Source organism: Drosophila albomicans, chromosome 3, assembly GCF_009650485.2.
Source record: "Drosophila albomicans strain 15112-1751.03 chromosome 3, ASM965048v2, whole genome shotgun sequence".
Lineage (NCBI taxonomy): Eukaryota > Metazoa > Arthropoda > Insecta > Diptera > Drosophilidae > Drosophila > Drosophila albomicans.
Window position 1 is genome coordinate 35,750,118 of NC_047629.2, and position 27,246 is coordinate 35,777,363.

At 38.3% G+C, this 27,246-nt stretch overlaps 4 protein-coding genes across 7 annotated transcripts; 1 reads left to right on the plus strand and 3 right to left on the minus strand.

Annotated features, from left to right (window-relative positions):
- The first annotated feature begins 208 nt into the window (after positions 1-208).
- Positions 209-23,689, plus strand: LOC117567028 (serine/threonine-protein kinase unc-51). Its single transcript, XM_034246729.2, has 12 exons — positions 209-927; positions 8,953-9,126; positions 20,433-20,520; positions 20,588-20,713; positions 20,959-21,032; positions 21,099-21,259; positions 21,324-21,460; positions 21,526-21,681; positions 21,745-22,932; positions 22,995-23,131; positions 23,193-23,328; positions 23,389-23,689. The coding sequence occupies exons 1-12, from the start codon at positions 838-840 to the stop codon at positions 23,463-23,465; spliced, it is 2,544 nt and encodes an 847-aa protein (XP_034102620.1). The 5' UTR covers positions 209-837; the 3' UTR covers positions 23,466-23,689.
- Positions 11,164-16,597, minus strand: LOC117567034 (leucine-rich repeat and transmembrane domain-containing protein 2). 3 transcript variants are annotated; one of them, XM_034246739.2, is made up of 8 exons: positions 16,439-16,597; positions 15,073-15,250; positions 13,091-13,275; positions 12,772-13,025; positions 12,437-12,712; positions 12,004-12,274; positions 11,767-11,934; positions 11,164-11,710 (listed from the first exon to the last, which is right to left on the minus strand). In XM_034246739.2, the coding sequence occupies exons 2-8, from the start codon at positions 15,123-15,125 to the stop codon at positions 11,556-11,558; spliced, it is 1,362 nt and encodes a 453-aa protein (XP_034102630.1). In that variant the 5' UTR covers positions 15,126-15,250; positions 16,439-16,597; the 3' UTR covers positions 11,164-11,555. The 3 variants fall into 3 exon arrangements, with proteins under 3 accessions (XP_034102630.1, XP_034102629.1, XP_034102631.1); XM_034246738.2 differs by lacking the exon at positions 16,439-16,597 and adding an exon at positions 15,713-15,842; XM_034246740.2 differs by lacking the exon at positions 16,439-16,597 and adding an exon at positions 15,713-15,841 and having other exon boundaries at positions 11,767-11,931.
- On the minus strand, positions 18,389-19,786 carry LOC117567035 (opsin Rh4). The gene has a single exon (XM_034246741.2). It carries the CDS (start codon positions 19,769-19,771, stop codon positions 18,620-18,622), a length of 1,152 nt encoding a protein of 383 aa, XP_034102632.1. The 5' UTR covers positions 19,772-19,786; the 3' UTR covers positions 18,389-18,619.
- A 656-nt stretch (positions 23,690-24,345) lies between the features above and the next one.
- LOC117567030 (uncharacterized) lies at positions 24,346-27,120 on the minus strand. Of its 2 annotated transcripts, none has more exons than XM_034246733.2 (6): positions 26,999-27,120; positions 26,912-26,941; positions 25,863-26,846; positions 25,620-25,742; positions 25,193-25,456; positions 24,346-25,139 (listed from the first exon to the last, which is right to left on the minus strand). In XM_034246733.2, the coding sequence occupies exons 1-6, from the start codon at positions 27,019-27,021 to the stop codon at positions 24,572-24,574; spliced, it is 1,992 nt and encodes a 663-aa protein (XP_034102624.1). In that variant the 5' UTR covers positions 27,022-27,120; the 3' UTR covers positions 24,346-24,571. The 2 variants fall into 2 exon arrangements, with proteins under 2 accessions (XP_034102624.1, XP_034102623.1); XM_034246732.2 differs by having other exon boundaries at positions 26,912-26,944; positions 26,999-27,111.
- Between the last annotated feature and the right edge of the window lie 126 nt (positions 27,121-27,246).

The following is a 27,246-nucleotide window of genomic DNA, read 5'->3' on the forward strand; positions in this document are numbered from 1 at the left end:
TAAATTAAATATGGGTACCATAATAATGAATTACATTATGAGAAAAAGTCGAAATTTTTGATTTTGACGACAACGCATTTTTTTAATCGATGATATCGAAAGTGACTACAGTGCATATTGAGTATAACAGAGCATTAACATTAACACTTGCTGCATAATGAAGAAGCAAAATGTTAAGAATTCCTAAAAGAGGAAGAAATACTGTATAGCACAACATTGCCAATCGCGAAGTGAAAAGACATACACAAAAATAGTTTTCTCTCCAACAAATACAATATAAATTGTGAAGAAAAACGTTTAATTTAATCAAAAAACCGACCGGGAGTGAACTAATAATCCATTATTGTGTGCGCGTGAGTGTGTGTGTCTGCGCAAACTAAATAAATAATCAAACACACACAGCAGCGATTAACACACAAAAGCTACACAGAGTTTAATTAAATTACAAGCAAAAAGCATAAGTAAAAAAAAAGCAAAGGCAGGTGTGTGCGTGTGTGAGTGTGTAATTGTTTATAGCAAGTGCTGGTTAGCAAAACAGCTGGCAACTAGCAGTGCTTGTAAAAAGTTTACGAAAATTCCTGCCAGAGTTATGCGAAAAAATTGATTTTCCACAACGATTGCAACTAACTGCAAAAAGTCGGCCGAAAGCAGCTGAAAAAGGAAATCCAACCCTCCCCTCTCACCCAACCAACACCCCCAATCGACAGTGTCGGTGTGTGTGAGAGAGTGAGTGAGCGCGTGTGTGTTAGAGTGTGAGTGTGTTGTTATTGCTGCTGCAGCAAAAGAAAGAGATAAAGGATCCAAAGCAGACGCGTCTCGCTGCCGGCGGCGCCTGCAATGAATATTGTCGGGGAATATGAATACAGCTCCAAGGATATGCTTGGCCATGGCGCCTTTGCTGTGGTCTACAAAGGACGTCATCGCAAGGTAAGAAAACGACGGCGACGTCATGTAATAACTTGTTTAGCTGGAATTGTTTTTGCATTTTTATTTTATTGTTATTGTTGTTTTCAAAGTGTGGGCTTGGCTCGCATTTGTAAAAATAAAGAAAACAAACAACAACAACAACAAATTGTTGTTAACAATGCGCCATTGTCGCAGCAAATGCGAAACTCGCATAAAACGCAATTAGCAAAAAAAAAAAAAACAGTGTATCCACACTAACACCAAAGTAGTGGTATCTTCCTCATTTTCTCTTTGGCAAATGTTAAATGCAAAAGCAACTAAAGAGAAGGGGACGTCAGCTGATGAGTCGCGGCGACAACAACAAAAACAACATCAGCGCGTTGCCCCTTGTTGTTGTTTTCTGTTTATTTCTTTTGCTATTGCGAATTCCTTTGACGTTAGTCGCTCTCTTTCTCTCTCTCTTTGCCTCTGTTTATATTTTATTTTGGCACTATGGCGCCCCTTATCTCTCATTAGTTTTGTTTTTAAATGTGTATTTCAACAACATTCATTGGATTGAAGCACAAACACGTGCGTTTCGTTCCTTTTTGCGACGCGTTTTCTGAGGCCTATTTACAATTTACGCTGTGGGTCGAACATACATACGTACATATGTAAATATGTACATAGAGTATGTAGGTATGCGTGATGGTGTGTGTATTCAATATAGTGTTTTGAACTATTTCATGGTCACAACGCATACAACAAATATTCTACATGTGCTTGTAGGCGGATTTATTTTTTTAGAGTGTATGTACACACTGTTTTTTTTTGCTGTACAGAAATAGATGGTGGCGTTTGTAGAGTTAGAAGATTTAGGGAACATTAACAACAAAACAATGGAAATAATGCACAATGACAGTAATTAATAATAACTGATTTATATAGGTAGTATAATGCATATTATGCGAACCGCATTGAGTCAGCGACAGCGGCTGTCAGGATCGAGTTTGATGACTTTAGCTGATGAAATTGTTGTGGCCCTGAGAAGTCAGAAATGAGTTTACCTGAATTTTCTCTGCACGTATTGTTGCCTTTCATCTGGCACTACTAATGATAAATGGAAATGCTGGGAAATTAACAAAACAGGTCCCCGAGAAAAGAAATCGAAGTGATAATAAAATCAAAAGTTACAGCTCTTTCGAAAATACAATGAAAAAAAACGAAAGAAAAAAGCGATTAACAAATCGTCGGGAAGACCAAGTCAAAGAGAAAGAGATGGCAACACTATAGGTAGCGTTGAGAGACTGAGACAAATGACAGTCGCTGTGAAATAAATGGGGCACACTTTGTTATTGTAATTGTTAGTGGTGTTGTTGTTGTTGTAGGTGTTAAAGGTGATTGTTGTTGCTGTTGTCATTGCATTGTCATTAAAGAGTGCGCCTATTAAATTCAAAATGAACTTGAGCAACTTTTTTTTTCTTCGAAAAGCAAAAACAAAAAGCAAACAAATCACACAGCTGATAAACTTTGCTGTGATTGCTTTTTTTGTTGCCACAGATTTTCTTCTCATAAACAAATTGAAAGCAGAGCGTCACACAAAATTTGTGAGGTTTGTCTATATACAAAACATCATATATGTACATATGTTATTATGTGTAGATATATCGATATAGTATATGTTTGTATACGAAGAAGATGCGTATCTCATGGATACAGAAAACAGCTGATGCAATAACGGGCAGCTGTTGCCGCAAAACTTTTGCTTTGCTTGTTTGTTTGCTGAGTTGTTTTCAATTTCGCTTTGATTTTTACGTGACTTTTGTGTTGAATTTTCGCTTTCAATTTGCAAAACTATAATGAGTTATTTATGCATGCGAGGAGCATGTATTAATTCACTAATCCGAAATAATTTGTGCAAACTGGATTTTTATTATTAATACGACTGGAAATCTAAATTTAGCTGCCTTTATTTGACAATATAGTCCAGTTTTTTCTCACAGTGCATGCATTACTATTTCCTGACGTGATGCTTCTATTAGCACTTTATAAAAATACACTTTTTGATCAATATTGTGCATAAAGTGTTGGGCATTTTTCAATGTGGTTTCGCGGCTATCGTTAAAAAAATATCTAGACAGCCGAAGAACACGCTAATCTCTTGACATGTCGCCAGGCAGATGCACCATGGTCCCGTTCTAAAAATAGTTAACCGCATGGAACATGTGCATGTGCAGACAACAAAAGATACAGATACAGATACACGAGTGCAGCCGCAGCCGCAGCCACAGAACTGTAGACAGACAATGCGAGTTGTGTTGCCCAAAAATAAACACAAATCTGCGGATCGTAGGCCGCCCTTCCCCATCATATATCTTTACTACAGCTGTGGAAAACACAAAATGAATGAATGAAAATTAATGCACAACCATTGGTTGCACACACAAAACACAAACAAACACACACACACACATGTGCAAATCGTTGCTCGCTTGACACGTGTTCCAACAATTTACATTGCTTTGTTCCTGTTTATTCTACTATACTAGGTATATGCAATGCATACATACATACATATATAGTATGGTTTTCCATTCGATATTCTTTGTGCTCGTGGCATTGCATAAGGCACAACCCCACACACATTGAGTAAGAATCATGCAAAAAGTCATTATATTCTGATAATTCGTAAAGAGTGCATAGACGATGGCAGCTCGTAAGTGAAATTATAAAGAAATGAATGCGTATACTTAATATTTGTATATATGAGCAGAAGAAAAAGTGTATTCGAAACTATCGATAGTTTTTCATAGTTGATGACATTGCGATAGACCGTTTAGTGATGGCAGAGTACATCATTCAAGTATTTATCGATATTATACGATACAATTTTAAATTGTAAAAGTACAAATTTGATCCGTTTCGTAATTTGTACACTACGATAATTGCAATTTATATTTAATTAATTTGTATTATTTATTATTATTATATATTTACAATTTAAGTTAAATTAGTTTTACAGTTTATTTTAATAGTCGGTAGTTTCCATAGTTGATAGCCTTGCGATAGACCACTTGGAGATGACACAAAAGGAACTTATCGATATATAAGAACTAATTTTTGTGTTTTACGATATGCACATTTTTCCGATTAGGATACTATTTATATTTTACGTTCATTGAGTATAACCATTTATAAATTATTTGTTTGTGAAAACTGTAATATTTTTCTTAGGCAAATTTTAACAGGTTTTTTTTTGCCAATTTTCTATCATTTTTATCTACTATTTTATTGATAACCCTCGCGCTTCTCTACATATTTCATAATGTGTATATTGCCGCAAGGTTTCGTAATATCACAGTTCTTTCCTTCCCTCTTTCCGGGGCCCGTCCATCTGTCTGGTCGCTTTGCATGCACGCGTTTCATTTCGCGTTGTTTTATAGTTTTTAGCATATTTACTTTTCATAATTGTTAGCAATTGCATTTTGTATTTGATTTGTCGCCATTTGTTATTGCTTGTTGATATTGTCGTTGTTGTTGTTATTTTGCAATCACTTTGCATTATTCAAGTGCATTAAATGCGTTTTGAGAAATTATCAGCCGGCGCGAATCGAGGCGTTTCTAATCGAATCAGAATTATTCAACAGTCATCGTGGACACCTCAGACATCTAATGCAATTCATGTAAAGGGTTGAATCAGTTTTAGATTTGTGAGAATAGTGCGAAGTTGTTTAATTCGCGTCGCAAGCAGTTAATTATTCTAGCTAAATAAGCGCGGGTTGTAATTAGACAGAGGTAAATTCATACAGTTAAATATTTTATTATTGTCATTGAAAGCAATCAAAAACAAACGATGGGTGCTTGGTTATTATTATTATTATTGAAAGAGACAAATCTGATATATGTAAATTACTCATTTGCCATTTAAATGGAATAATTTAATTCCAAAAATAAATTGCTTCATTTAAGTTAAACTGTACATTAAAACGATCATTCGAGAACGATAAATAGTTATCGATAACTTCAATACAATGCCGTTTACAGTTGATTGGCTTCATCAGACATAAAGATTAACTAACTTTAATCAAATTAGATTCCCATCCAGCTGCAAACCAATTCGCTTTCAATGTCGTCCTCTAAAAGTTTATTTACCCTCGGATGATAACAAAAGTTCTTGACCCAATCACCCATTTTGCGAAAAATAAAAAAATCAGAATCTCAAGCATATGCAGAAAATTTGTATAAAATGGCACAAATGGAAACCCAAATCGTGTGTGGAAGCGAATGTGAAAGTTAACAAGTCATTTGCTCGTTTGCTGTTTATATTGTTTGTGCTTTTTTTTTTTTTTTTTTGCTTGGAGGCCAAGCGGAAGCTGAGCGAGCACTTTACCCCGCGATCCCGCTGAACCCCAATTTGCACATATTGTGAGGATGGGGGGAAATTAGTTTGCACATTACTTATGACGAATGGAAATTTGGGTTCAGTGGAGTTCAATGCACCGTACGAGTTGAGTTGGGTTGAGTTGATTGCTGTTCAGTCAGTGTGTGATAAGGCCAAAAGCGGGGTGCGCTACAGGCCACAAATGGAATTGAAGAAATGACGATGCCGCACAGTGCAACGGCCCCCAACTATGTACAAAAAATAAAATGGGCAAAAAGGAAAGCAACAACAAGAAAAATTTGGACAGAAATAGCAAAAAATAATTGCGCAGAAAATGCGAGAAACAAAACAACACAAGCAACAGCACAAAGTATCTGACAGATACAAACACACTCACAGTCACTCACAGAGCTGGGAAGATATGGCACTAACTGGTTTGCCTGGGTGAAAATATATAGCTGGAAAGGCAATCCGAAACGTCAGGCGGAAAACTCTTTTGGCCAAACTGCGTCGCAGGTTTTCAATTTCGCACAACGCGTGATTGACTCGATATGAAAAGACTGACAGAGCGTGTACATTAGCTAAGCACAAACGACTTGCGAATACGCTCTTTCTCTCTCTCTCTCAGAAGTATCTTTACATCCTGATGGAATTAGAAAAAGAGTGTGTCTAAGACTCGACTTGACTTTTGCTTTTGGCAGCGAACTGGAACTAGTCTGAAATGCTCGTTAAACCAGTTTCTCGCGTGAGAATTATGATATTTCTTTCCGATATTCTCATTCTGAACAGTGCCCGTATTTGTTTCCATATACGGCGCGCAACAATTTATGCGCATATTTCGCCATCTAGTCTGCACGTGGAAGCAAGCTACTTGAATGTCTGAGACATGTCTGAAACTCGATAGGATTTTGTTTGTTATTAATGAACTATACATTTGCGTTGATTCTAATGATTGTTTTCACGATTGCATAATAAAAGCAACAGTTGTGACTTCCGTTCGTTAAAACGTAAACAGAGATTTGTCATAAAATGAATGAAAATTACAAAACTACTAATGACATTATTGATCAACTTACAAACATATATTTTAAGGTCTGTATAGCAAATGATTCAAGATTTTCATTATATTTACTTTGAATCTTGTACATTTTGTACTATATGGTATATTTTTAGTATTTTCATTATATTAAAAGTATTTTATTTAATTTGAATCTTGTACATTTTGTACTATATGGTATATTTTGAATGTAGTGCTTTATCTATATACCAAATATATCCTTTGGTATATTTTTCATTATATTAAAAATATTATTATATTAAAAGTATTATATTTACTTTGAATCTTGTACATTGTGTACTATATGGTATTTTTTTAATATACTACAATATCAATATACCAAATATAACCTTCGGTATATTTTAGTATTTTGGTATTATTATTATTATTTCAAAAATAATACAGCACAGTTTTGCTTTTATTTCAAATTATTAGCGGGTATCTCACAGTCGAGTACACTCGACTGTTATTTAAGAAAGTTTTACATGCGGGTTCTAAGTGCCTTCCCTAAGAATTAAGAACTTAATCTGCATTTCTTCCTATCAACAACTGTCGCTGTGCCATTTTCTTTGACTTTGACCTAGGCCAGAGCCTTTAATCAGTTCAAGAAAACATTGCATCTCAATGTAGAATTGCTGTTTGTAAGCCAACGTCAATCCCAATCCCTAGGGGGACCAATAAACATTTTTAATCAATGAGCCGCAGCAACAAAGTATATTTATAGACTCTCTCCCAACAAACAACAAGATGCAATATACAAATGCCGCTTGTTATCGGTCAAGTGGTCGGTATTTATTGATTGTAAACATCATTCAAAAAAACAAAAATGCAAAACTGGAGTAAATATCAATTATTTTTAATATAAATATTCAGCTTTAACTGGTTTGTGCGATTATTCAGGTTTGAAACAATGGAAACGAGAGATAATGAAAATAGGTAATGAAGTGACGGCGAAATGAAAGCAAATAACAATTGTTAAAAAGTAAAGTTTACTCAGGTCGGATAATTCAGTCATTCGATCGTATCTGCAGATGCGTTGAGGCTTGGCTTCATGCCATATTTTTTAATACAAGTGCGAAATGAAAGGTTGCCGCACAAATTTACACTTTCCTCTTTTGTTGTGTTGTTGGCTAAGGTAAACACAGACAAAGAGTCATTGTCGCTTGTTAAGTGCGGAGGTAAATAGCGTGCTGGGTGGGGAGGAAGGGTGATGAGGAGATAGCTCCTCTCTTATCGCTGAAGCGCAAACTAAACCCAAGACAAACGGTAAACTTGACGCACCTCGTCAAGTGAATGGCTCAATGCGTTTTTGTGTTTTCTGCGTAGCTATTAATAACAACGGGACACGGAACAAGTTGCACGTAGCACGTTGCACGCTATACGCATTTTGCAACTGCGTTGCAAGCGGCACTTGCTTCTAATTAGTTATGCATATATTTATGGGCAACCATTGCAATTATTGTGTGATGCACGAGGCAGAGAAGTGTGTGCTAAAAGTAGATATTCAATGATTTAGTGCTGCGAGGCCTCTCTTTGCGATTCTCATATTGAATAGTTATGCAATTATCATTAGATAAATTTAATGATAAACAAACCTACATTAAGCATTACATATTCAACGCAAATAATTAAGTGTTGTTAAACGATTCTTACAACATTTACTTTGTTGACTTTAAAATAAAACAAATTTAAATTAGTTAGCCAAATGAAATTATTACTTGAATTGCATAATTATACCATTATCTTTGAACTATCTTTATCTCTGCCAATCCCACATTAAGAATTACATATTTAATTCCATTATTTTTAGTATTGTAAAGCGATAAAATTTTGAAATTAGCTGCATGATATAATTGCTTGCTTTCAATAGTTATACAATTTTAATTAGACAAACTTTGGGTATCATCCCAATTCAATTGCAATAAGTTAGTGCTATTAAACAATTCTTACAACATCAACTTTGTTTACTTTTAAATTAGTTAACTGAACGAAGTAATTACCCAATTTATTCCAATGTATTTAAAACCTAACTGTTTATATTTTCTTATTGTTTTCTATTGCGTGCCAAGCAGCAGCTGCTTCATTGTTGCTTCGGTTTTAAATTCTCGAAATGCTAAGCTTAAATATTCATGAAAAATTAGCTTTAAATGCATAAAACCGTTGAAATTGATATTTAATAAGCTGCGGTAAATTTATCAATTTAGTGAGAATATTATTGTAATCATGACAATCACTTCAAAACACAATGTGCACTCCAAAACTGTCTATATACTTAAATGCATGGGACTGCAAATCTACGCTGTCTACCTGTGCATTTTATCAATCACATTTTACGTTAATTGACACGTGAGTCATTAAACAAGTGTGCTCACTGTGTGATCAGCATTTAATTTGCTGTTACGTTCAGTGCCATCGCATGGAGTTAATCTTTTTTAGAACATTTACTGAGATATGATTCAATTGAATTTTATGTTCAATTGTGTGTTGACAATAAATCAAACATTTCGATGAGTTCAACTTTAATTGAAAGTCATTCGCCGATTGGGTTCAATGCCTCTAGTTCGTTAACCAACACTAATGGGTGCTAATTAACACTGTTATTTTATATATTGTTTGTTTATTATTGCAGAAACACATGCCGGTTGCCATCAAGTGCATTACCAAGAAGGGACTGATCAAGACGCAGAATTTACTCGGCAAGGAGATTAAAATTCTCAAGGAACTAACAGAGCTGCATCATGAGAATGTTGTCGCTCTCTTGGATTGCAAGGAGTCCCAGGATTGTGTCAATCTGGTTATGGAGGTGAGTCTATAGCCTTAGGTCTTAAGTCTTATCTATAGTCTGACCAATGTTTTTGCCCCATCATTGTTTATGTCTTTGCGCGGCGATTGTTCAAAAAAACAAACTCTCCATATAGTATTTATACAATAGAACCATCCTATATAGTATGCATTAATATTAATGATATGTGGCCCAATCGTATGACTCAGTTTGGTTGTTGTTATTGTCCATATTCATTGCACCTAAAGTGCACGTAGGCAAAGCTCCACGTCATACGCTCCCCGATCCTCTTCCTCTCGCTCTCCCTCTCTCTGACTCTCACGAGTCATGGCACTTTCAGCTAAAACGCTACGCAATTAATTGCGGAAGTTGCAAAGTCTACACCATGATACAATTATACAAGGTAGTGCCGTCGGAAAAAAGCTGGTCCCCTGTCTATGTTAGCAATGAGTGCGAGTGAAAGAGGCACAGCGTGGTAGTGTGAACGAGACGGCAATGAAATGCGCGTTAACACTTAGACGATGATATTAATATTTACATATTTTGAAGCTAATATTAATGTCTCCTTGACATATTTTTTAAATGTAAATTGTTTATGATCAATATTAATAATATATATGAGAATTCTCCAATTCTCTAAATATTTAAATTCTATCCGTGTCTACGGCATACATGGCAAAAATACATTTTGCATAAGGGTTAATTGCGCTAAAAATTTCGTCCGCAGACAACCTCTCGCGTCGAAATACGAATGCGCACTGACAACAGCTTTTTTCCGACGGCACTACCTTGTATAATTGTATCATGGTCTACACGAAAACAAAATAAATATGCAGAAACGCCAAAGCAAAGGGTAACCGACTAGATAATGCTCTATGAATTTGAAATGTTTCGTGCAATATTTGTAAAATAAACTATCGAGGAATACTATCGATTTATATCGATAAAACTTTTGCCTATACTTAGCCAGCAATTCGAAGGTAAAATAGTTTTTATATTAATGTAAAAATATTGTTTGGTTAATATTACTAAAAACTAGAGCTATGTTATCTATGTGATCAAAGAAAGATTATTCAACATATTGTTCGTCTTCTTCATATCGATAGTTTTACGATTGTGACGAGTGATGTCATTTCTTTTTCCTTAAATGGTATTCACAAATGTTATCAAAGAACAAAGAATTTTAAGCAAGTTAACTACTACCTATCTAATCTATTAATCTGCGCAGGGTATTTGCCATTTAGCAATCTGACTAAAAGCGTATATTTCTCGAGCCGCTTTAACTAAAATTTGTTGACCTACTTGTTTATAGATTAACGCATTTAGTTGTTTACTTCCTAGATTCTAATTGCTTATTTTGGCTGCGTTCCACAGGTGTTTGCATACTTTTAGCGAGCAGTGTTCATTGATCAAAATGAAAGGCATTTCGTAAATAGGCCAATGTTTTAGCCATTGATAAGATTGTGTTTGTGACAGATTTCTTATCTACGCACTTTTTCCCTGGATCACAATAGTTGGGTAGCTTCTCTTTATTAGAAAGTATTTTTTCCTGGAGCTAGACCTCAATATATATGTAGTTATAAGTCTGTCATATAATTTGATTGAGTTTCCCCTATATGTGTAATCGTGTCAAACTGCGAATTAACATGCGATTAGTTTGGTTTGTTTCATCTGACTTTGACCCCATTTCGTGTTTATTTACTCTGTGCTTCAAGTACTTCCCTGCTCTGCCCTTCCCTGCCCCTATTGTCTAATTTCTAATGTAATCAGTTTATTCTCGTGTCATTTATTGACTCAGTTGCACGCGTTGCTTTTCCCCAGCTTGAAATATCAACCAAATTATATACATTACACTGACAGCTTTGAATTTGAATATTTGTGTATCAGGTGGTACGAGTCTCGTTTTTATCGTCTAACTGTAGTTTTAGATTAGCATCATTTAATACTTTAATAATGGACAAAAGTCTAGATAATGTTGTTGGTGGTGCGTTCATGAATAATATAATTACCTAACAATTAGTTTTTCTATGCCGAAATGATGAATAAACAGAGTCGTCATTTCTTTATGCTATTTACAATAATTAATGTTTATTGTATAAATTGGCAAAGTGTCTATATATTAAGAGTACGACAGCTAACATTTAGGTCAATTAACAATATGATGTGTGCTCCAAACGTAACCATAGAATAATATATATAATAGTTATATGTTTGTTCTTGGGACCAAAACGAAGGGTGAATGGGGACAAGTTGGAGTAGTGTGGGATGTTCTATATAACAGAGGACTAATCGACTAGGCGACTTAAACTAAGTGACTAACTAAGATCATCTACAATTCTCCAAAAAACTACAATGCTCAATGGCAAAAATGCTGCTGGAATTTTGCTGTCCCGAATTGTAAATGGATTGATAATTATTATATTTGTTGTGTAAGGCAGCGAGCGTGCGTCTTAGGCTAGCTTATTTAACGGTATCTCCTCAGTGGGATGCACCTGATCCTTTGGCTCTGGTTTGCTGGTGCGGCAGCATTTTGTCTTAATGCCACCGATATCTTTGCGACAGATTAAACCCACGGCGATGCCCACGACGGCTAGCACAATGATGCCTGAAAATGGGCAGAGTTAGAGTTTGTTATTCGCGATTGAAAAGTCAATTACTTACAGATGAGTAGCGTGTTGATGGTTTCCGGGTCGATGGCCACTTGGTTGGATGAGCTCTCTGTGTCTTTGCTGGTGCTTTTCTCTGTTTCAGTCATGATGCCCGCCTTGGCTACAGTTGCCGTCGTCTCGTTGCTGGCCATGTGTTTATTGTGAGGCTTGCGATTGGCTGCTGAAACAATATTTGCATTTGTATTTGCACAATTTCATTGAATGTGTTTTTGTTATTTGTTTTTGTTACCTGTGCGTGGTGGCAGGAGCGCGGTTGGCTTCGGTGTGCTGGGCAACGCCGTGGCAAGCTTAGAGGTCGGTGAATCGGTGGCCCAGATGATGCTGTCGTTGAACGATTTGCCGAGCACGCGCTCAAAGCAACTGATATCGAAATGCTTGAAGCTGATGATATCAATCGTGTTGAGTAATTGGCACAGCTCTTCAATTTTTGTTTGATTCAATTCGGGCAGCTTCAGTTTAACTATGTTCTTGAGCGGCGTGAAAGCTTTCGTATCGATTTGCTGTCAAAACGAGAAGAAGAAGCATCAGTATATTGTGCGAATTGCGAACGGCGCATGCGACAGTTAGAGCGAGACAACTATACTGTGTGCGTGTGACTGTAGAGCTGCCAACTTGATATCCAGCTGTAGTCTATCGATAACTTTGATGCGCGCGTAACTTACTCGTTTGAAATCGTTGTTATCCAAACGCAGTGAAGTCAATCCGCTCAAGTTTGAGAATATCTGCTCCGGCAAGCCCGTCCAGTTGCAGTTAAAGCATGTGAACTCTGTCAAGCTGGGCTGATTGAACAAAGAGCCATCCGTGCGCTGTACAATCGTATTGTTGCTCAAATCCAAAAGCGCCAAATCTGTGGCGCCTGCAAAGGTGTCAGGATCGATGGTTGTTAAGTGATTATTGGTCAAGCGTAGGCGGCGTAAACGATCCAAACCATTGAAAACCTAATTTGAATTAGTTGTTGAGTTAATTGATTCCTTAAATAATAAATGAATTTAGTTACCTCCTTGTCAACTTGCTTGAGCAGATTGTAACTTAAATTGATTTCCACCAATTTAGCCAAGCCAGAAAAGTCTTCGGCACGCAACTCGGCAATGTCATTGTGACTCAAGTCAACGATTGCTGCCGTCTTTGGCAAATCCAATGGCACATGAGTGAGTTGGGCATTGATGCACTGGACATACTTAAAGTCCTCCAAGCAGAGACAGCTCCTTGGACAGCTTGGCTCTAACACGTGGCTGCTGCGACGGGGAATGGCTAGAAAGGGAATTAAATTTATTAATTTATTTATAAAGAAAATTATATAATTTTATTGTGCTTACTAAATATAGGACGAAACGTTGTTGTTGTTGTCGATGATGTTGAATCCGATTGACGATTGGCGGCAATCTCTGGACTGTTGCTCTCATTATAATCATCATCATCATCATAGTCGTAGTCGTAATTATCGTCGATGCTTTTGCTCTTGCTATTTTCGCTGTTCTCCGCTGGTGCCGTATAACTAATGCTATTGAACAAAAATGCAACTGAGAATTAGAACTCGCTTGTCATGCACATATTGGGCAATTAACTGGGTTTAGCCTCAGTTGATTAGCAACTGTTTTTGCCAAGTTGCTTTGGCCAAAAGTAAAACTCTCAAATTGGCTGCAAATATGGTGGCAAATTTCAAGTGACGTAAGATTACATTGTGAACACACCTAGCACATTTATCCTGAAAGCACACTTGACCCATTTAAACAGACAGACACTCGAAGGCAACGAGACCCTGTACAGACTTGGCATAAATAAAGTATAGTGAGAAAGTGGTTTGCCTGATTTGTTCTTCATTATTTTCATGCATTTATCGTGTGATTTCGCATTTACAGGGTGTGTTGGATGTTAAGCACATCTTTGTAACATTTTGATTTTGCAACTTTTGCTGTTTATCATTATTCGCTTTTGTTTATTATTGGAGCCACATGAATGAAAACAGTCGGAAAACCTGTTTACGTCATGGCTAAAACACGACACAACTTGGCCGTGTTTTATTTCGTTTGTCTCCTTTTGCGCTTTGTATATAGTATGCATGTCTCTTTTGATTCTCACTCTCACTTTCGTTTTGTCGAGATTTTGGCCAAGTTGACGGCCTGAATCCTCCTTCATTAGCAGCGCTTTTAGTGGCGACTTTGCTGTTTTTGTTGATAATGTTACGAGGTGACTTACTGTGCGCCCAGTTCAAGTGTGTTTCAAGTCTTATAATCGCCGACATGCAACTCGCACAAATTGCGTGACTTTTGATTCCACGAATCGTAATGAAATACTATATTGCAAGCGTGCGAATTAAGAATGCAACTTTTGATCGCAGTTCAGCGGATCAGCAGGGAGAAATACTATATCTATAAGATTGTATTTAGTCGACTAGCTAATAATTGTGTAGTTTTATAGCTTAATCGCTTAATGATGTGTGCCAAGGATGGTGGCATATTACGTATACGTTTAAATAGAACTGCTGCCGTAAATAGATTAAAACTGCGCGACCCTTGAGACTATATTACACTGTGACTTTACGAGTATGTGCGGAATAAATAAATCAATAGAAGTAAAGTTCTCGACTAGCGCCAGTTGTCTGTAAATGGAGACCACATGTGAGTCATAAAAACTGGTCGAAAGTTGGCTTGTCTTGAGTTTTCTTTTGAATGGTTGCCGCATCGGGTAAACATATCGATAAGCGAGCATATAGTATAGTATATAGTATATATTATCGTTGCAACTGTTTGCTTTATCAACTCGACTCGCGACTGGCCGATTAGGCCATTCCCCCACACATACAAAACGAAATATACAGTATAATAACATTAATTACGAGTGGAACTTTTGTCACTGTTACCGTGGCGGTCGTTAAACGACGTTTTTATAAAGAGAAACAAAAAAAAAAAGAATTTCTGATATAGTAAAGTCGGTTCAAGGTTCGGTAGCACTTGATGTACCGAAGTTTTTCAACAGGTTTCTGTGTGATTCCATTGCGCGAATTTCGCCCATTGTGGAACTTTGTACTCAGTGAGTCTTTGCTGTTTCTGTAATTGCCCCCACTTTGCTGTAGCTGTCTATAAATAAACCATCCCCGGTTCCCGATATTAGCAATGCGAAAGGTTTATCAATTTGTTATGGAGAATACGTTTAATTCCCCCATGTCAAAGTTTCGATCAATTCGAATTATAAAGTACAATACGCAACTAGAACCTCTTTTCAATATAATACATTTATGTATTTTGTTTATTTAATAGGGGAAACGGGAAAAAACAAGTGGAATTTTGATTTCATTTACCTTACGCTCAGCAGAAATATTAAAAGTAATCCAAATTTGTAATACACGTGCATTTTGTTGTTTTAAATTATATATTTTCTTATTATTAATGTTATTATGGTAGTTTATTATTATTACTTTATTATGCAAGATAATGTAAGCTCATGTCATTGTCGAAATTGTTGATTCACTTTTCTTGCTGTTGAATAAAGTTGAAGAAATTTTTGTTGATTATATAATTAAAAGCAAGTAAAACAGTTAAAAGTTATGTGCACACTTTTATGATACACCTTACTTAAATGATATATGTAAATCCCATTAAATCTTTGAAATGATTAACAAATCATATGAGGAATTTTGTAGGTTTGTTTCAATGGAATTCTATAGATTGGCTTATCATGCTGAGTAATCCGTGGAACAGAACATTCTTTCCAAGAGAGTCACAACAAATATCTTAGTAATACACAATTCTATGTAAATGTTCGTGTTTGTCGGTACATAATCACATTTTTCACTTTATATAGCACGAGGCATTAATATTTCGTTCCATTTTTGATTCTTATTCGCTCAGCAACATTTTCTGTTTACTTTTCTCCAACAAAACACATGAAATCTCTGTCGAATCTTATATATACTACATATGTATGCCATATATACATACATATATTATGATCTGCTCAACAAGAAATCACAATTTTTGCAGCTTCGTCACACAAGTCGCGCAATTTGAATGGCACTTCGACTGAAGCGAGGCCAACTTAACGCGAACACCGCCAACTTGTGACTGACGGAGCGAAGTCAAAAGCTGCCAACAGTAGTCGAAAGAGAGAGAGAGTGAACTTTTGCTTTTATGCCTAGTGTGCTGAGCAGGTGTATGTATTGTTTTGTGCTGTGTTAGAGCATAAAAGGCCTTAAGGTAGCAAGTGAGCGAGAGCGAGAACGAGTGAGCACTCTGCGATTGCGCTTCAGTGACGTGATGATGGCGGCATATTTTGCACGTCATCTCTCTCATTTATAAATATTTGATATTTGATTTGATTGGATTCTACTTTTACTTTATTGTTTAGACATAATAATGTTTAATCGTTTAATCTTATCATTTGTGTGTTTGTTCTGCTTGCATTGGAAAAAAAATGTTTTCACGTTGTTGATAACTACAGAGAACACATTTAATTATTGACTAGCATTCGTAATTGTTTTGCGTCTACTTGAAATAATTAAATACGTATGGATGTAATTAATTGCGTTAGCTAATCAGAAAACTAGCTTTCGTTGAATGAATTTTCAGTCATGTACACAACAAGTAGCTTTTATCGCTTCACAACCGATAGAAAAATGTTGACCTTTAGTCGCGATGTCGTCTTAAGTCGCTTATAGTACGCATTACCCTAGTCATAATGTTAATTTTGTTTTTGTTTTTTTTCTCTATAACGCGCTTGATGTTTGATGTCTATAAATTCCGCAAGCTGCGAGCATTTTATGTGATTGTTTGGTATGCGTATAGCTTTTTATACATTTATATACAGAGCGCGAGAGACGAACGAATGTCGCGAATGTCCCTGATAAACTGAATTGAGCAGCGTCGTCGACGTTAACGGCGAGTCGCTTAAAGTTTAATCGCTAAAGCCTAAGAGAGGCGAAGCTTTTGAGTCCGACAATGTGTTCCTCTCTTTTGGGTTCTCTTTAGATTGGATTGCATTTGAATTTAGCAATTGAAAATTTCGATAATGCGCTGACTCATGCGCAGTAGTTATTGCATTATTCTTTCTGTTTATTGACTCTTTTTTATTTATTATCAAAATGTTTTTCTCTCTTTCTCTCTCTCGGGCAGAATTGTCTTTTATTTGTTTGCTGGCGAGCACTTTACATGTCAATGACTTTTTTGTAGCTTTTTAATTTTGTCATTTTTGTTTTGGATGCAATCCAAAGTAGAATCTTTTGTCATTTTAATTGCCTAATATTGTTGTTGTTCTTGTCGCTGTCGTCGTTGTGTATGCTATTATTATTATTATTAGTACTAGCAGCGCTTTGTTTACTCATTACAGTGTAAGTAGCCCACCCATTTTGTCATTCATATTTATCCAAATTTGCCGTGCTTATTATGCATGAAAATTTGTACCAGCTGAAAAAGCTTTCCTGCACACAAATCAGGCATCTTTCTGTCTCTTTCGTTTGGCGTTTTGTTTGCAGTCGTAGTCTGAAGGTCAATCGCAAATCCTTTATAGCCCCGCAAATGACAAACAACTGAAATTAACAAAAGCAACTGGTTTTAACTTTCGCAAACTTTTTGCCATGCTGAGGAAGGCATGTGATAGGTTGCTAGAGTACTTAAACGATATCAATATAATAAATATTCTGCTTCATATTGAAAAAATTAACAGTACAACTATAAATTTGATTTTTTAAACAAACAATAATTTCGCGAAAATATGTCCAGATAAGAATAATGATATGAAGATTGCAGACCTTTTTTATTCATAATTATGAATGAAGAAAAATACACAGCTCTTAACTCTAAAACTCATAATATATTACGGTTATCAATCAAGTTTATTTTATGAATTACTTCTTGAGCAAGTCTTGATTAATTTTTCCTGATATTTATTTTATTTGCTTAAAGAAATCTATGACTATTATCGATAAAACAAATTTCAGTTTTAAATGAATTTTAGTTTTGTGATTAAATATTCTCAAAATTATTGACGGAGAAATATTCATATCTCATACGTATATAGCTCATACAATTTTATGAAGTGTTGTTACGGTTCATTACTGGAATTACTGAAAATGCTATAAAAATTTATAATTTATAAGATATTTTTCTCGATTTTTTATATGTTTAGCAAAATGCATTAAAATTATTATAGAACCAACTCAAAAGATACATCTTAAATAATTGTATGACCATTAAGTTCGTAAAATGTCCCACAGGAAATAAACACTAGAGAATTGTTCAAAGATGCTGAAATCTACAGCTGCAAAATCTTCAAGCAATTGAAAAGGTTCAAATACAATAGAAGAATTTTGCCATCCAACCCTTATAAGCAAGCGTTGTTGAAGGAAGCTCATTAAATTTCTGATTTCCGACTTGAAAATTGTCATAATTCATTTCACTTTGACCTTGCGGGACAACTAAAACATGTTTTCAACAATTGACGAGCGAAACCAGAACGAGAACGAGACTGAGACTCACGAGAATCTGAACCCCTTGAGAGAAAAGTGGAAGCGAATTTCAATTCATAATTCAGATACAATCGTGCCACACTGGCAGCTCTTGATTGAGCTTAATTCATTCGCATACGCGATTTGCTTATGGAAGATATTTGATTTATATCTCCAAGTACTGCTGTTCCATTTATTTATTTCTTTTTATCACTTTTTTTTTGGGTTTTTCTCTTCACATGTTTGCAATAATATACTACTAAATTATAGAGTAACAAAAAAATAAAAAGAAAAAAATATTATAGTATAGTTGGCATAAATATTACGAAAAAGTGTTCCTAGTTCGAGGTCGTGTCAGGGTCGAGTAGCGGATTCAGCGTGTTCCTAGATCGATAATTCATTTGTCTTAAGCTGCCGAGGTTTGTTGTTGCTCCGTGGTCGTGGAGGCTGCCGAGCTGGACTCCGGCGCCTTCTCGTTGATGGCCAACCAGGGGCAACGTTTGGCCAACTCCAAGCGGTACCTTGGATGACTAATCGCATACACGAAGGGGTCTATGCAGGCGACCAGTTTGCAGGTGCAGGCCGGTATCATGGTGGCACCTGGAGTGAGTAGACTTCTATCGCCAAAGGCTCCAATAAGAGACATGACACCGTATGGTGTCCAGGAGACGAAGAACAGGAAGCAGATAGTAATGGCCGCCTTGGCGATGCGTATCTCGGCCGTCTCCTTGCTCTTGTCCACATTGGAGCGCAGCGAGTCGACGTTCATCTTCTTGGCCTGCTCACGCAGCGCCTTCTCGTGGCTAAAGACATGACCCACAATCTGGCTGTAGTAGTAGATGATCATCAGCGTAGGGCAGACGAAGCTAAAGAAGAAGATGGTGCCCACAAAGAGACGCGTATCGAAGTTGTCCGTCAGGTAATCAAACGAGCACGAGGTGAGGTATCCTTCGGGCACAAAGCGATCCCAGAACTGAGTCAACGGCAAGACGACCCACGGCGTGCAATACAACCAGATGATAATGTTCATGACGACGGCTTTGGTGAAGGTCATATTGCGATTCATTGGCTTGGTGATCACATTGAAACGATCGTAGCCAATCGCTGCGTTTGTCATCCCAGCTCCAATCCCCGAATACGAACCAATGGCCGCAAAGAGTTGACAGCCCGTGTTGCCCAAAGCGAAGCCGCGATGGAAACTGTTGTAGATGAACATCGGCGCCTTGAGGCACATGATCAAATCAAACACTGCCAAGTTGAGCACAAACATATTCGATGGCGTGCGCAGCGATTTCGATGTGCTGAAGATCCAGATGACCATCCCATTGCCCGCCGTCGAGGCGAAGAACAGAAAGATGTAGAAGACGCCGAGCATGTAATGCATCGAGGCCGGCGGCTCCAGTTGTGTCAGCCAGTGCTCTGGAATGTATTGTATCTGATCCGGTGGCACATTCCATCCCAGCAGCTGCAGCTCTCCATTGCCTGAGGAGACGCGAGCCTCGGGCCTCAGCAGCGGCGTTTCGCTGGCGTTACACAGCGCCCCCGCCGCGTCCACCATGTCGTCGAAACTTTGATGTTTTCATTCAGTTTACAGCGCATTTTATAGCATTCGAGTGGATATTTGTGTTGGCTAATTGCATTTGGACATTTAGCTTGCGTGCCGCCAAATACTTTTTTGTGCCAACTTGGCAGTTCAGAAGCCACCACAATTTGCAGAGATTAGCAATAAGGCCAGAAAGAAAGATTTTTAAAGCTCTTCTAGGCACAGAAATGCATGGCATGAAAATGTATCTATTAGATACAATTGAAGACTTAAATGTTGAGCTTTAGTAGTGGGAAGAAAATAAAAATTCAAAGAACATTCTCTAGTGAAGATAAAAATTCTTGCTTATGAAGTGAAGCAGATACAAATTAAAAAAGATTTAGATACACTTAAAGTGCATCTTTAAAAGTAGATATTTTTCTTGAAAATTACAATTCAATTAATGCAACATTTTTAAGCGTAAGAAATGAAGATGATACAAATTTAATATATATATTATTATGTATTCATTATGTATCTGTAAGATACAATTCAAAGCAGTCTTTATTATAAAAACTTTCTTGTACATTTAAGATCGCAGCGTAAAGCATAAATGTGATTATTAAAAGCGTTACTTAAAGCAGCAATCAAAAAGGCTTTAATTATTTACTTACTCATTTCTCTGTTTTTATTTCAGTATTGTAATGGCGGTGATTTGGCAGATTATCTGAGCGTTAAGGGCACTCTGAGCGAAGATACTGTCCGACTCTTTCTTATACAACTAGGTAAGTTATTCAACTACTTTCATTATGTGCTAGCTTTAACTAATATTGATTTTTATTCAATTCGTAGCTGGTGCCATGAAAGCACTTTATACCAAAGGAATTGTGCATCGTGATCTCAAGCCACAAAACATTCTATTGTCGCACAACTATGGCAAAACTCTGCCAGCACCTTCGAAAATAACGCTTAAAATTGGTAAGTTTCGAATTTAGAAAAAAGTGTTACTATATAGAATAAGTACTGTGATTATCAATGAAGTTTATAAGATAGATTTAGACTGCTGCACATAGTCTATAAGCAAGTTCATAAGGTTATATTGCAAAAGAAAAGTTGATTGTATACTTGACACCTAACAATATCAACAGATTCCGTCAATTAAGACAACAAATATTTATATTCATATATCATTATCATCCATTTTCTTTATTTTCTGCTTGCAGCTGACTTTGGTTTCGCGCGTTTCCTAAACGAGGGCGTTATGGCAGCCACACTGTGCGGTTCTCCCATGTACATGGTAAACTAAAAGCAAGACTATCAAATGACTTTTAGTTGTTAACACTAAAAACCTTTTGCTTGACAGGCACCGGAAGTCATTATGTCATTGCAGTATGATGCCAAGGCCGATCTTTGGTCGCTGGGCACCATTGTCTACCAGTGTCTGACGGGCAAGGCGCCATTCTATGCACAAACGCCCAACGAGCTGAAGTTCTATTACGAGCAGAACGCCAATCTGGCGCCCAAGTAGGTTCAGAGAGTTCTCCCAAGAATAACAGTATTAAATACTTGACGTCTTTACACTCTTTAGAATTCCACATGGTGTGTCGCCGGATCTGCGCGATTTGCTGTTGTGTCTGCTGCGACGCAATTCTAAGGATCGCATATCCTATGAGAACTTCTTTGTGCATCCCTTCCTGCAGGGCAAGAAGGCAGCAGTGTCGCCAGGTTAGTTCTGGATAAGTGCTCCATTTGAACTTGATGTTATCTTTTTGCTTTTCTTTAAATTATAGTTGACATGCCGCCGTTGTCGAGTGGCACGCCGCCCGTCAAGGCTAAGAGTCCGTTGCAGCAGCAGATGGAGCAGGAGCTGCAGCTGGTCAAGCTGGCCGAGCAGCAGCAAAAGGAGCGCGAGGAACAGGAGGCCGCACAGGAGGAAGAGAATACCGGTAAGTTGAAGTTGAAATACAATTACAGTTCTCCTTAAACTAATCTTCTATTTATGTTGCCAGTTTCTGTGGTGGCTAATCCGGCCATTTGTGCCACCATCACCAATGTGGGCGTGCTCTGTGATAGCGAGAACAACAGCGCCTCTTGCAGCTCCCACGAGGACTCGGATGACTTTGTACTGGTGCCCAAGAACCTGCCCGAGGATCAACGTCAAGCCCAAGCGCAGGGACAGACAACGGCTGCTGCCCAAGCACGCCAGCAACAGCAGCCAGCACAACATCAATCCAGTCCACCGCGTCCCAGCAGTCTGCCCATCTCGGAGCCCAAACCAGTGCCGGCGCCAGCGCGTCGCTTGGCCGCCGCTGCCGCAGCAGGTTCTCCCGGCCGAAGTGGCATGCCGTTGACCGTGGCCACGCTGGCAGCAGCTGGCCAGCAAATACCACGATCGCAGCCCATTAGCGTAAAGCAGCCGCGTGCGGATCAGCGCAAGAGCAGCGTGAGCAGCGACATCAATTCGATATCGCCGCCAGCGGTGCAATTTGCCATTGGCACACCACCGACCCGTGTGAGATCCGCGTCGGGTGGCTCGCTGTCGGAGACACCGCCACCGCATGCGCCCAGCACATGGCAAGTGTCGCCGGGCCACTCGCAGTCGCCGTTGCGTCGAAGCGGCAACAGTTCCCCGGTGCTGCCGTCCGCTGCGTTGACCAAGTTGCCCACATTGGGCAGCCCCACGCTGCTAGTGGCGCCCGGTTCGCTGGGTTCGATTGGTTCGGCTGGCAGCGGCTCGGAGAATAACAATCAACATCACATGTTGGGGCCACGTGCCTTCACCTTGCCCGAATTGGGCGCCACAGGCGGACTGCAGAGTCTGCTAGATACCGCGGTTGGAGCTGGCGGGGTGGGCGGCGAGCCGCATGCATTCCAGGCACCCGAATTGTCCGAGGAGACGCTCATGGATCGCGAGCACAACGAAACCCTTTCCAAACTCAACTTTGTGCTCGCCCTCACCGATTGCATTCAGGAGGTGGCCGATTCACGCTGTGCTCCGCTCTCCACGCTCATGGTCGCCGGCAGCCAGACGGCCGCCGAGCAGCATCAGATACCGCCACATGCTCCCGAGCACTGCAAGCGTGCCGAGCGTCTGGTGCTGCTGGTGCGTGCTCTGCAATTGCTGTCGTCCGGTCTGAATTTGGCATCGCAGCAGCTGCGCAACGGGCAGCTGAAACCCTCATCCAATGTGAAGAATGGTAAGTGATGATAAACAACCACATTTTAAATCATTTATGAACCATGTAATGCAATCCTCTAGCGCTGCTCACCATGAACGCCAAGTATCGCAGCATATTGTTCGAGTCGAAGCGTCTCAATGGCAGCGGCCTGCTCCAAAAGGCAAATGCATTTAACATAACCGCGGATAAGATACTCTACGACTATGCATTGGATATGGTAACTAAAATAAGTCGCCTAACTAAACTGATCCTTAAGCAAACCGCTTTTATTTCTACAGTGCCAGGCGGCTGCGCTGGATGAGTTGCTGAAGAACACGAAGAATTGCTTTGAGCGCTACAACACCGCACACATTCTGCTGCACTCGTTGGTCCAGAAGTGCAATCATCCCCAGGACAAATTGCTGTTGAATAAATGTAAGTTCGCTATCAGCTTTATATATTGATATATCTGTATTAATCGTATTAATTTTATAGATCGCGACGCGGTGGAGAAACGTTTGAGCATATTGCAACAGCATGGATATATCTACGTGACCGATGAGAATGCCTAAAACGGAACGCAACATCAATTTGTCGACAATTCCTTAAGTTATTCAATCCCCCACATAAGTTGAGTTGAGTCGTAAAACATGTGATTAAAGCAGAACTACAAACACACACATAGACCATAGATAAACACACACATATTTAATGATATCATTTAATCTTGAGCAATGTTTAAACAAAAAACAAAAAAACACAAAACCACAAAACCAAACTGACAAATGTCCAATGTAAATAGTTTGAAACATGTACGTAGTTTTTGTTTATCTTTTATTATTTTTGTTACGCCTGCTCGACGCCCATATAGTATTTAAGCCTACAAATATACACATAAATATACAAGATATATATATAAATATTATATATATACATTATTATATGTAAAGAAAAAGAAAATGAAACACAAATGATACAAATGATAATCATTGCTAATGTTTATGGGGCAATTTGCAAGCCAAAACTCAGTTACAAATCATTTATGACGGGTGCAGGCAGACTTTAATATTATATCCACTTCCATTTCCATTCAAAACAAACAAACTTCATCTTGGTATTACTTTTGATATATATTTAGAACACGCATATTTATCGCTGCACTAAACAGACACACACACACATACACGCAAAATATATAAATGTGCTATGTTCATAGTTTTTAGTTAGGTTTCCTGATGGAAACAAACAAATTTAATAATTTTAAAAAACAAAAACAAGCTTAAGTTTTTCTACAAAGCCCACAAATTTAATAAGAACAATCTATACTTCTATATATGTATATGATATGCAATCAACAGCAAAACAACAACAAGAAAACACATGCGAAAGTGTATAAAATAAAGAGAAACGCAAAATAAAAATTAAAAACTAATAAAAGAGAGTACTACGAAATATAGTTATGAACGATCGTATTTCATTTACAATTTCGATAGATTGGATAGACAATGAAAAGATTTGATTCGAGTTAATTCTACTATCGATAGTAGCGATAATTGGCGCACGGGATATCGAAACTATCGCTAGTTTTTTAGCTGCAACTTTTCAAACAAATGCACTAACCAATTTGTAAGTTCGATTTCAATGAGAAATTATCTTTTTTTTTTTTGGTTGCTCATCCCTATTGTGGCGTCCAATCAATGTCCGGTGATTGATGTCGTCCATTCAGTTGGGACTGCGAGACGAATCTCCGGCTGTTCATCTGGAATTGTGACGGAAAAAATCGTGGAGAACGATAGCATAATGGTGGCCGTGTCATTGATGTGGGTTGCTGTTGGAATCCCATCCATTGATTGTACGTATCCTGTGAGCACGGCTGGAATGCCGACAGAGCTCCAGCTGTGGAACGCTTCGACTGCGTCGAAATTCTCGATGAATCCTTTAAGGTATCGGTTTTCTTCTTGCTTGAGGAAGGTGTAGAATTTGAGGACTTCGCATCCGGTTTGCCAGCTTGTTTTTGGATGGGACAGGAGCCACCTCCGCCGGCTCCATTGCTACAGCAGCCGTTGCAGCAACAGCATTGCTTGCGCCAATAGAAGCAACCTGTGCAGGGATTGTAGCAATACTTGTAGCGTGGGCGATAATAGCAACCGCCAGTGCTGCAGCAAGCCCCGTTGTTATCGTCCTTTCCTTTGTCCTTGTCCTTGCTAGCCGGCGTACCCTCCGAGTTGTCCGAGCTCTCATCGAATCTATGAGGAAAGGATGAGCGTGATGCGGGTGGCAATTGAGATGGGACACTTACTTTCCCGTGATCGTTGTATTGCAGCCACAATTACGTGTTGGTGTCTTGCATTTTAACTTTGCAGGAGGAGCTGCGTTCGCAGATTTCCTTTCAGGTGGAGGAGCGACATTACTCTCAGCAGCGCTGGTTGAGTCGTAGTCAAAGCTTTTCTTTGATTCACTTGAGCTTGTCTTGGTCTTGCTTTTGCTTTTGGCCGCCATGGGAATGGGTAACACGATATAGCAATCGACCGGTGGACGCGAAATCTGCAGCGAATTGCAAATCCTGCCAAACGAAAAAGCAAGTTTGTATAAGGCAACACCGATGACGACCTCGAACACGGGACTATTTCATTATAGTGTTTTATGTATTTTTTTTTTTGAGGTGTTACATGTTGTGTTTTGATGTTTGTGTTACGATCTCAGATTGGGTTTGACATTGAACTCACTGCTTGATGAGATCCTTACTGACGTCATTACATTTAACAATTTTCATTGCGCGATTATTCTCCCGCTTTGAATTCTTTGTCTTTTCCTTCTGCTGGGTCGAAGCTTCTTGATTTGATGCGTTGCTAAATTAGTAGCAATAAGGAATTTATTGAATGCGTAGTAGAGAAGTAGAAGCTCTCTTTTTGGAATAAAAGTGTGACATCACCTCCTACAGTCAATTTAATTTTTAATTTAGAACTTACCGCTTATCTGTTGATTTCTCTACACCCTCCCTTGAGGTGCTTCCAGAAGTTGGATTAGTTGCTTCAACAGCATTCTCCCCTGGCTCATTGATGTTGGCAGGTTGTTGAAAACCTGGCATTGGAGCATACATATTTATAGCTGCTGGACAAGGACAACATGGCAAGGGACTAGACGGGATGGGACAATAATTTGGATACATATAGTCAAAGGGCGCTGCGTATATTGCCTGCTGTTGAGACGGAGCTTGGCGTTCCTGGCCTGTGCAGGGATCAAACTGAGGATTCTTTCGAGTGGGCAGCCCTGCAGCAGGCATCTCGTTGAGAGGTCGAGGCATTTCATTCAAAACAGGCATCTCATTTGTGACCAATACTTGGTTCATTGGATTTAATTCGTCCCGATAATCGTACACAGGTATTACAGGATCTGGGCCAGACCATACACCCTCAGACGCCTGGGGATCCCCTGAGATTCCTAGAGTGTTATTTGGATTCGATTCGGGAGGTATTGCTCCACTGCTCGATTTCGCTTGGACTTGATTATCATTGCTAGACTTGCCTTGAAGCTCTTTACCGTACCCAGTCTTCCTATAAGCTCTCTTATCCTTGCTAGATTTCTCTTGAGCTTCTTCACCATTCCCAGTCTTCCAATAAACTCGTTTTCCGCTGCTCGACTTCCCTATAACTCGATGATCATCGGCTTCAGAGACATTGTCGCTCTTAGCATCACAGGATTTGTTACAAACTCGTTGTCCGGATTCCTTATCAATCTTCCTACAGTCTGAAATTCCTTTGTCTTTACATTTACAATTAAACGAAACTTTTGGAGTTTTAGCAGAGCAACTGCAGCTACGCGTTTTAACCTTAGATTTAGGGGCATTTCTATTAAGCAAAAAAGTAGGGGGAATAAAATTTGAGAACTTCTTCTCAACAAAGGGCCCAGTTTGTTTCGGAAACTCTGTAATAAGTGAAGCACTTGTAGGAGGGCTAAATGGAAAATACAGGATTTGAGAATTAAGATTCATATTATTAAAAGTTGTTTATTTAATTACCATCCATTGTAATATGGGCTGCAGTCAAAGCTACTTTGAAATTATGAAATATTAGTTAATGACTTATTAGACGATAGTGCAACTTACTTAAACGTATTACAGTCAAACATGTTTAAAAACGATTTATCCACTAAAATTTACACCGAGAGGTCATTAACATACAATTTATTCTAATATTAAAACGAATAAGTGATGTCTAAGTCTAGGCTGAGTTCTAAATGATTAATAAATTGAAAGTAATTTGCATTTCAAATAAAATATAGTCCATAACATACATTTATCATATTACAAATATTTTCTTATTTCGAATCAAAGGCATGAAAATATCTGTACAG

Coding starts and splice junctions, on each gene's coding strand:
- LOC117567028 (XM_034246729.2), top strand. CDS start 838: ATGAATATTGTCGGGGAATATGAATACAGCTCCAAGGATATGCTTGGC. Junction 21,260..21,323: donor AACGCCAATCTGGCGCCCAA/GTAGGTTCAGAG, acceptor TACACTCTTTAG/AATTCCACATGGTGTGTCGC. Junction 21,682..21,744: donor ACAGGAGGAAGAGAATACCG/GTAAGTTGAAGT, acceptor TTATGTTGCCAG/TTTCTGTGGTGGCTAATCCG.
- LOC117567030 (XM_034246732.2), bottom strand. CDS start 27,021: ATGTTTGACTGTAATACGTTTAA. Junction 25,457..25,619: donor AGTAAGGATCTCATCAAGCA/GTGAGTTCAATG, acceptor TTCGTTTGGCAG/GATTTGCAATTCGCTGCAGA. Junction 25,140..25,192: donor AATACAACGATCACGGGAAA/GTAAGTGTCCCA, acceptor CTTTCCTCATAG/ATTCGATGAGAGCTCGGACA.
- LOC117567035 (XM_034246741.2), bottom strand. CDS start 19,771: ATGGTGGACGCGGCGGGGGCGCTGTGTAACGCCAGCGAAACGCCGCTG.
- LOC117567034 (XM_034246739.2), bottom strand. CDS start 15,125: ATGCACGTGTATTACAAATTTGGATTACTTTTAATATTTCTGCTGAGC. Junction 12,713..12,771: donor TCAAGCAAGTTGACAAGGAG/GTAACTAAATTC, acceptor AATTCAAATTAG/GTTTTCAATGGTTTGGATCG. Junction 12,275..12,436: donor ATAACAACGATTTCAAACGA/GTAAGTTACGCG, acceptor TCGTTTTGACAG/CAAATCGATACGAAAGCTTT.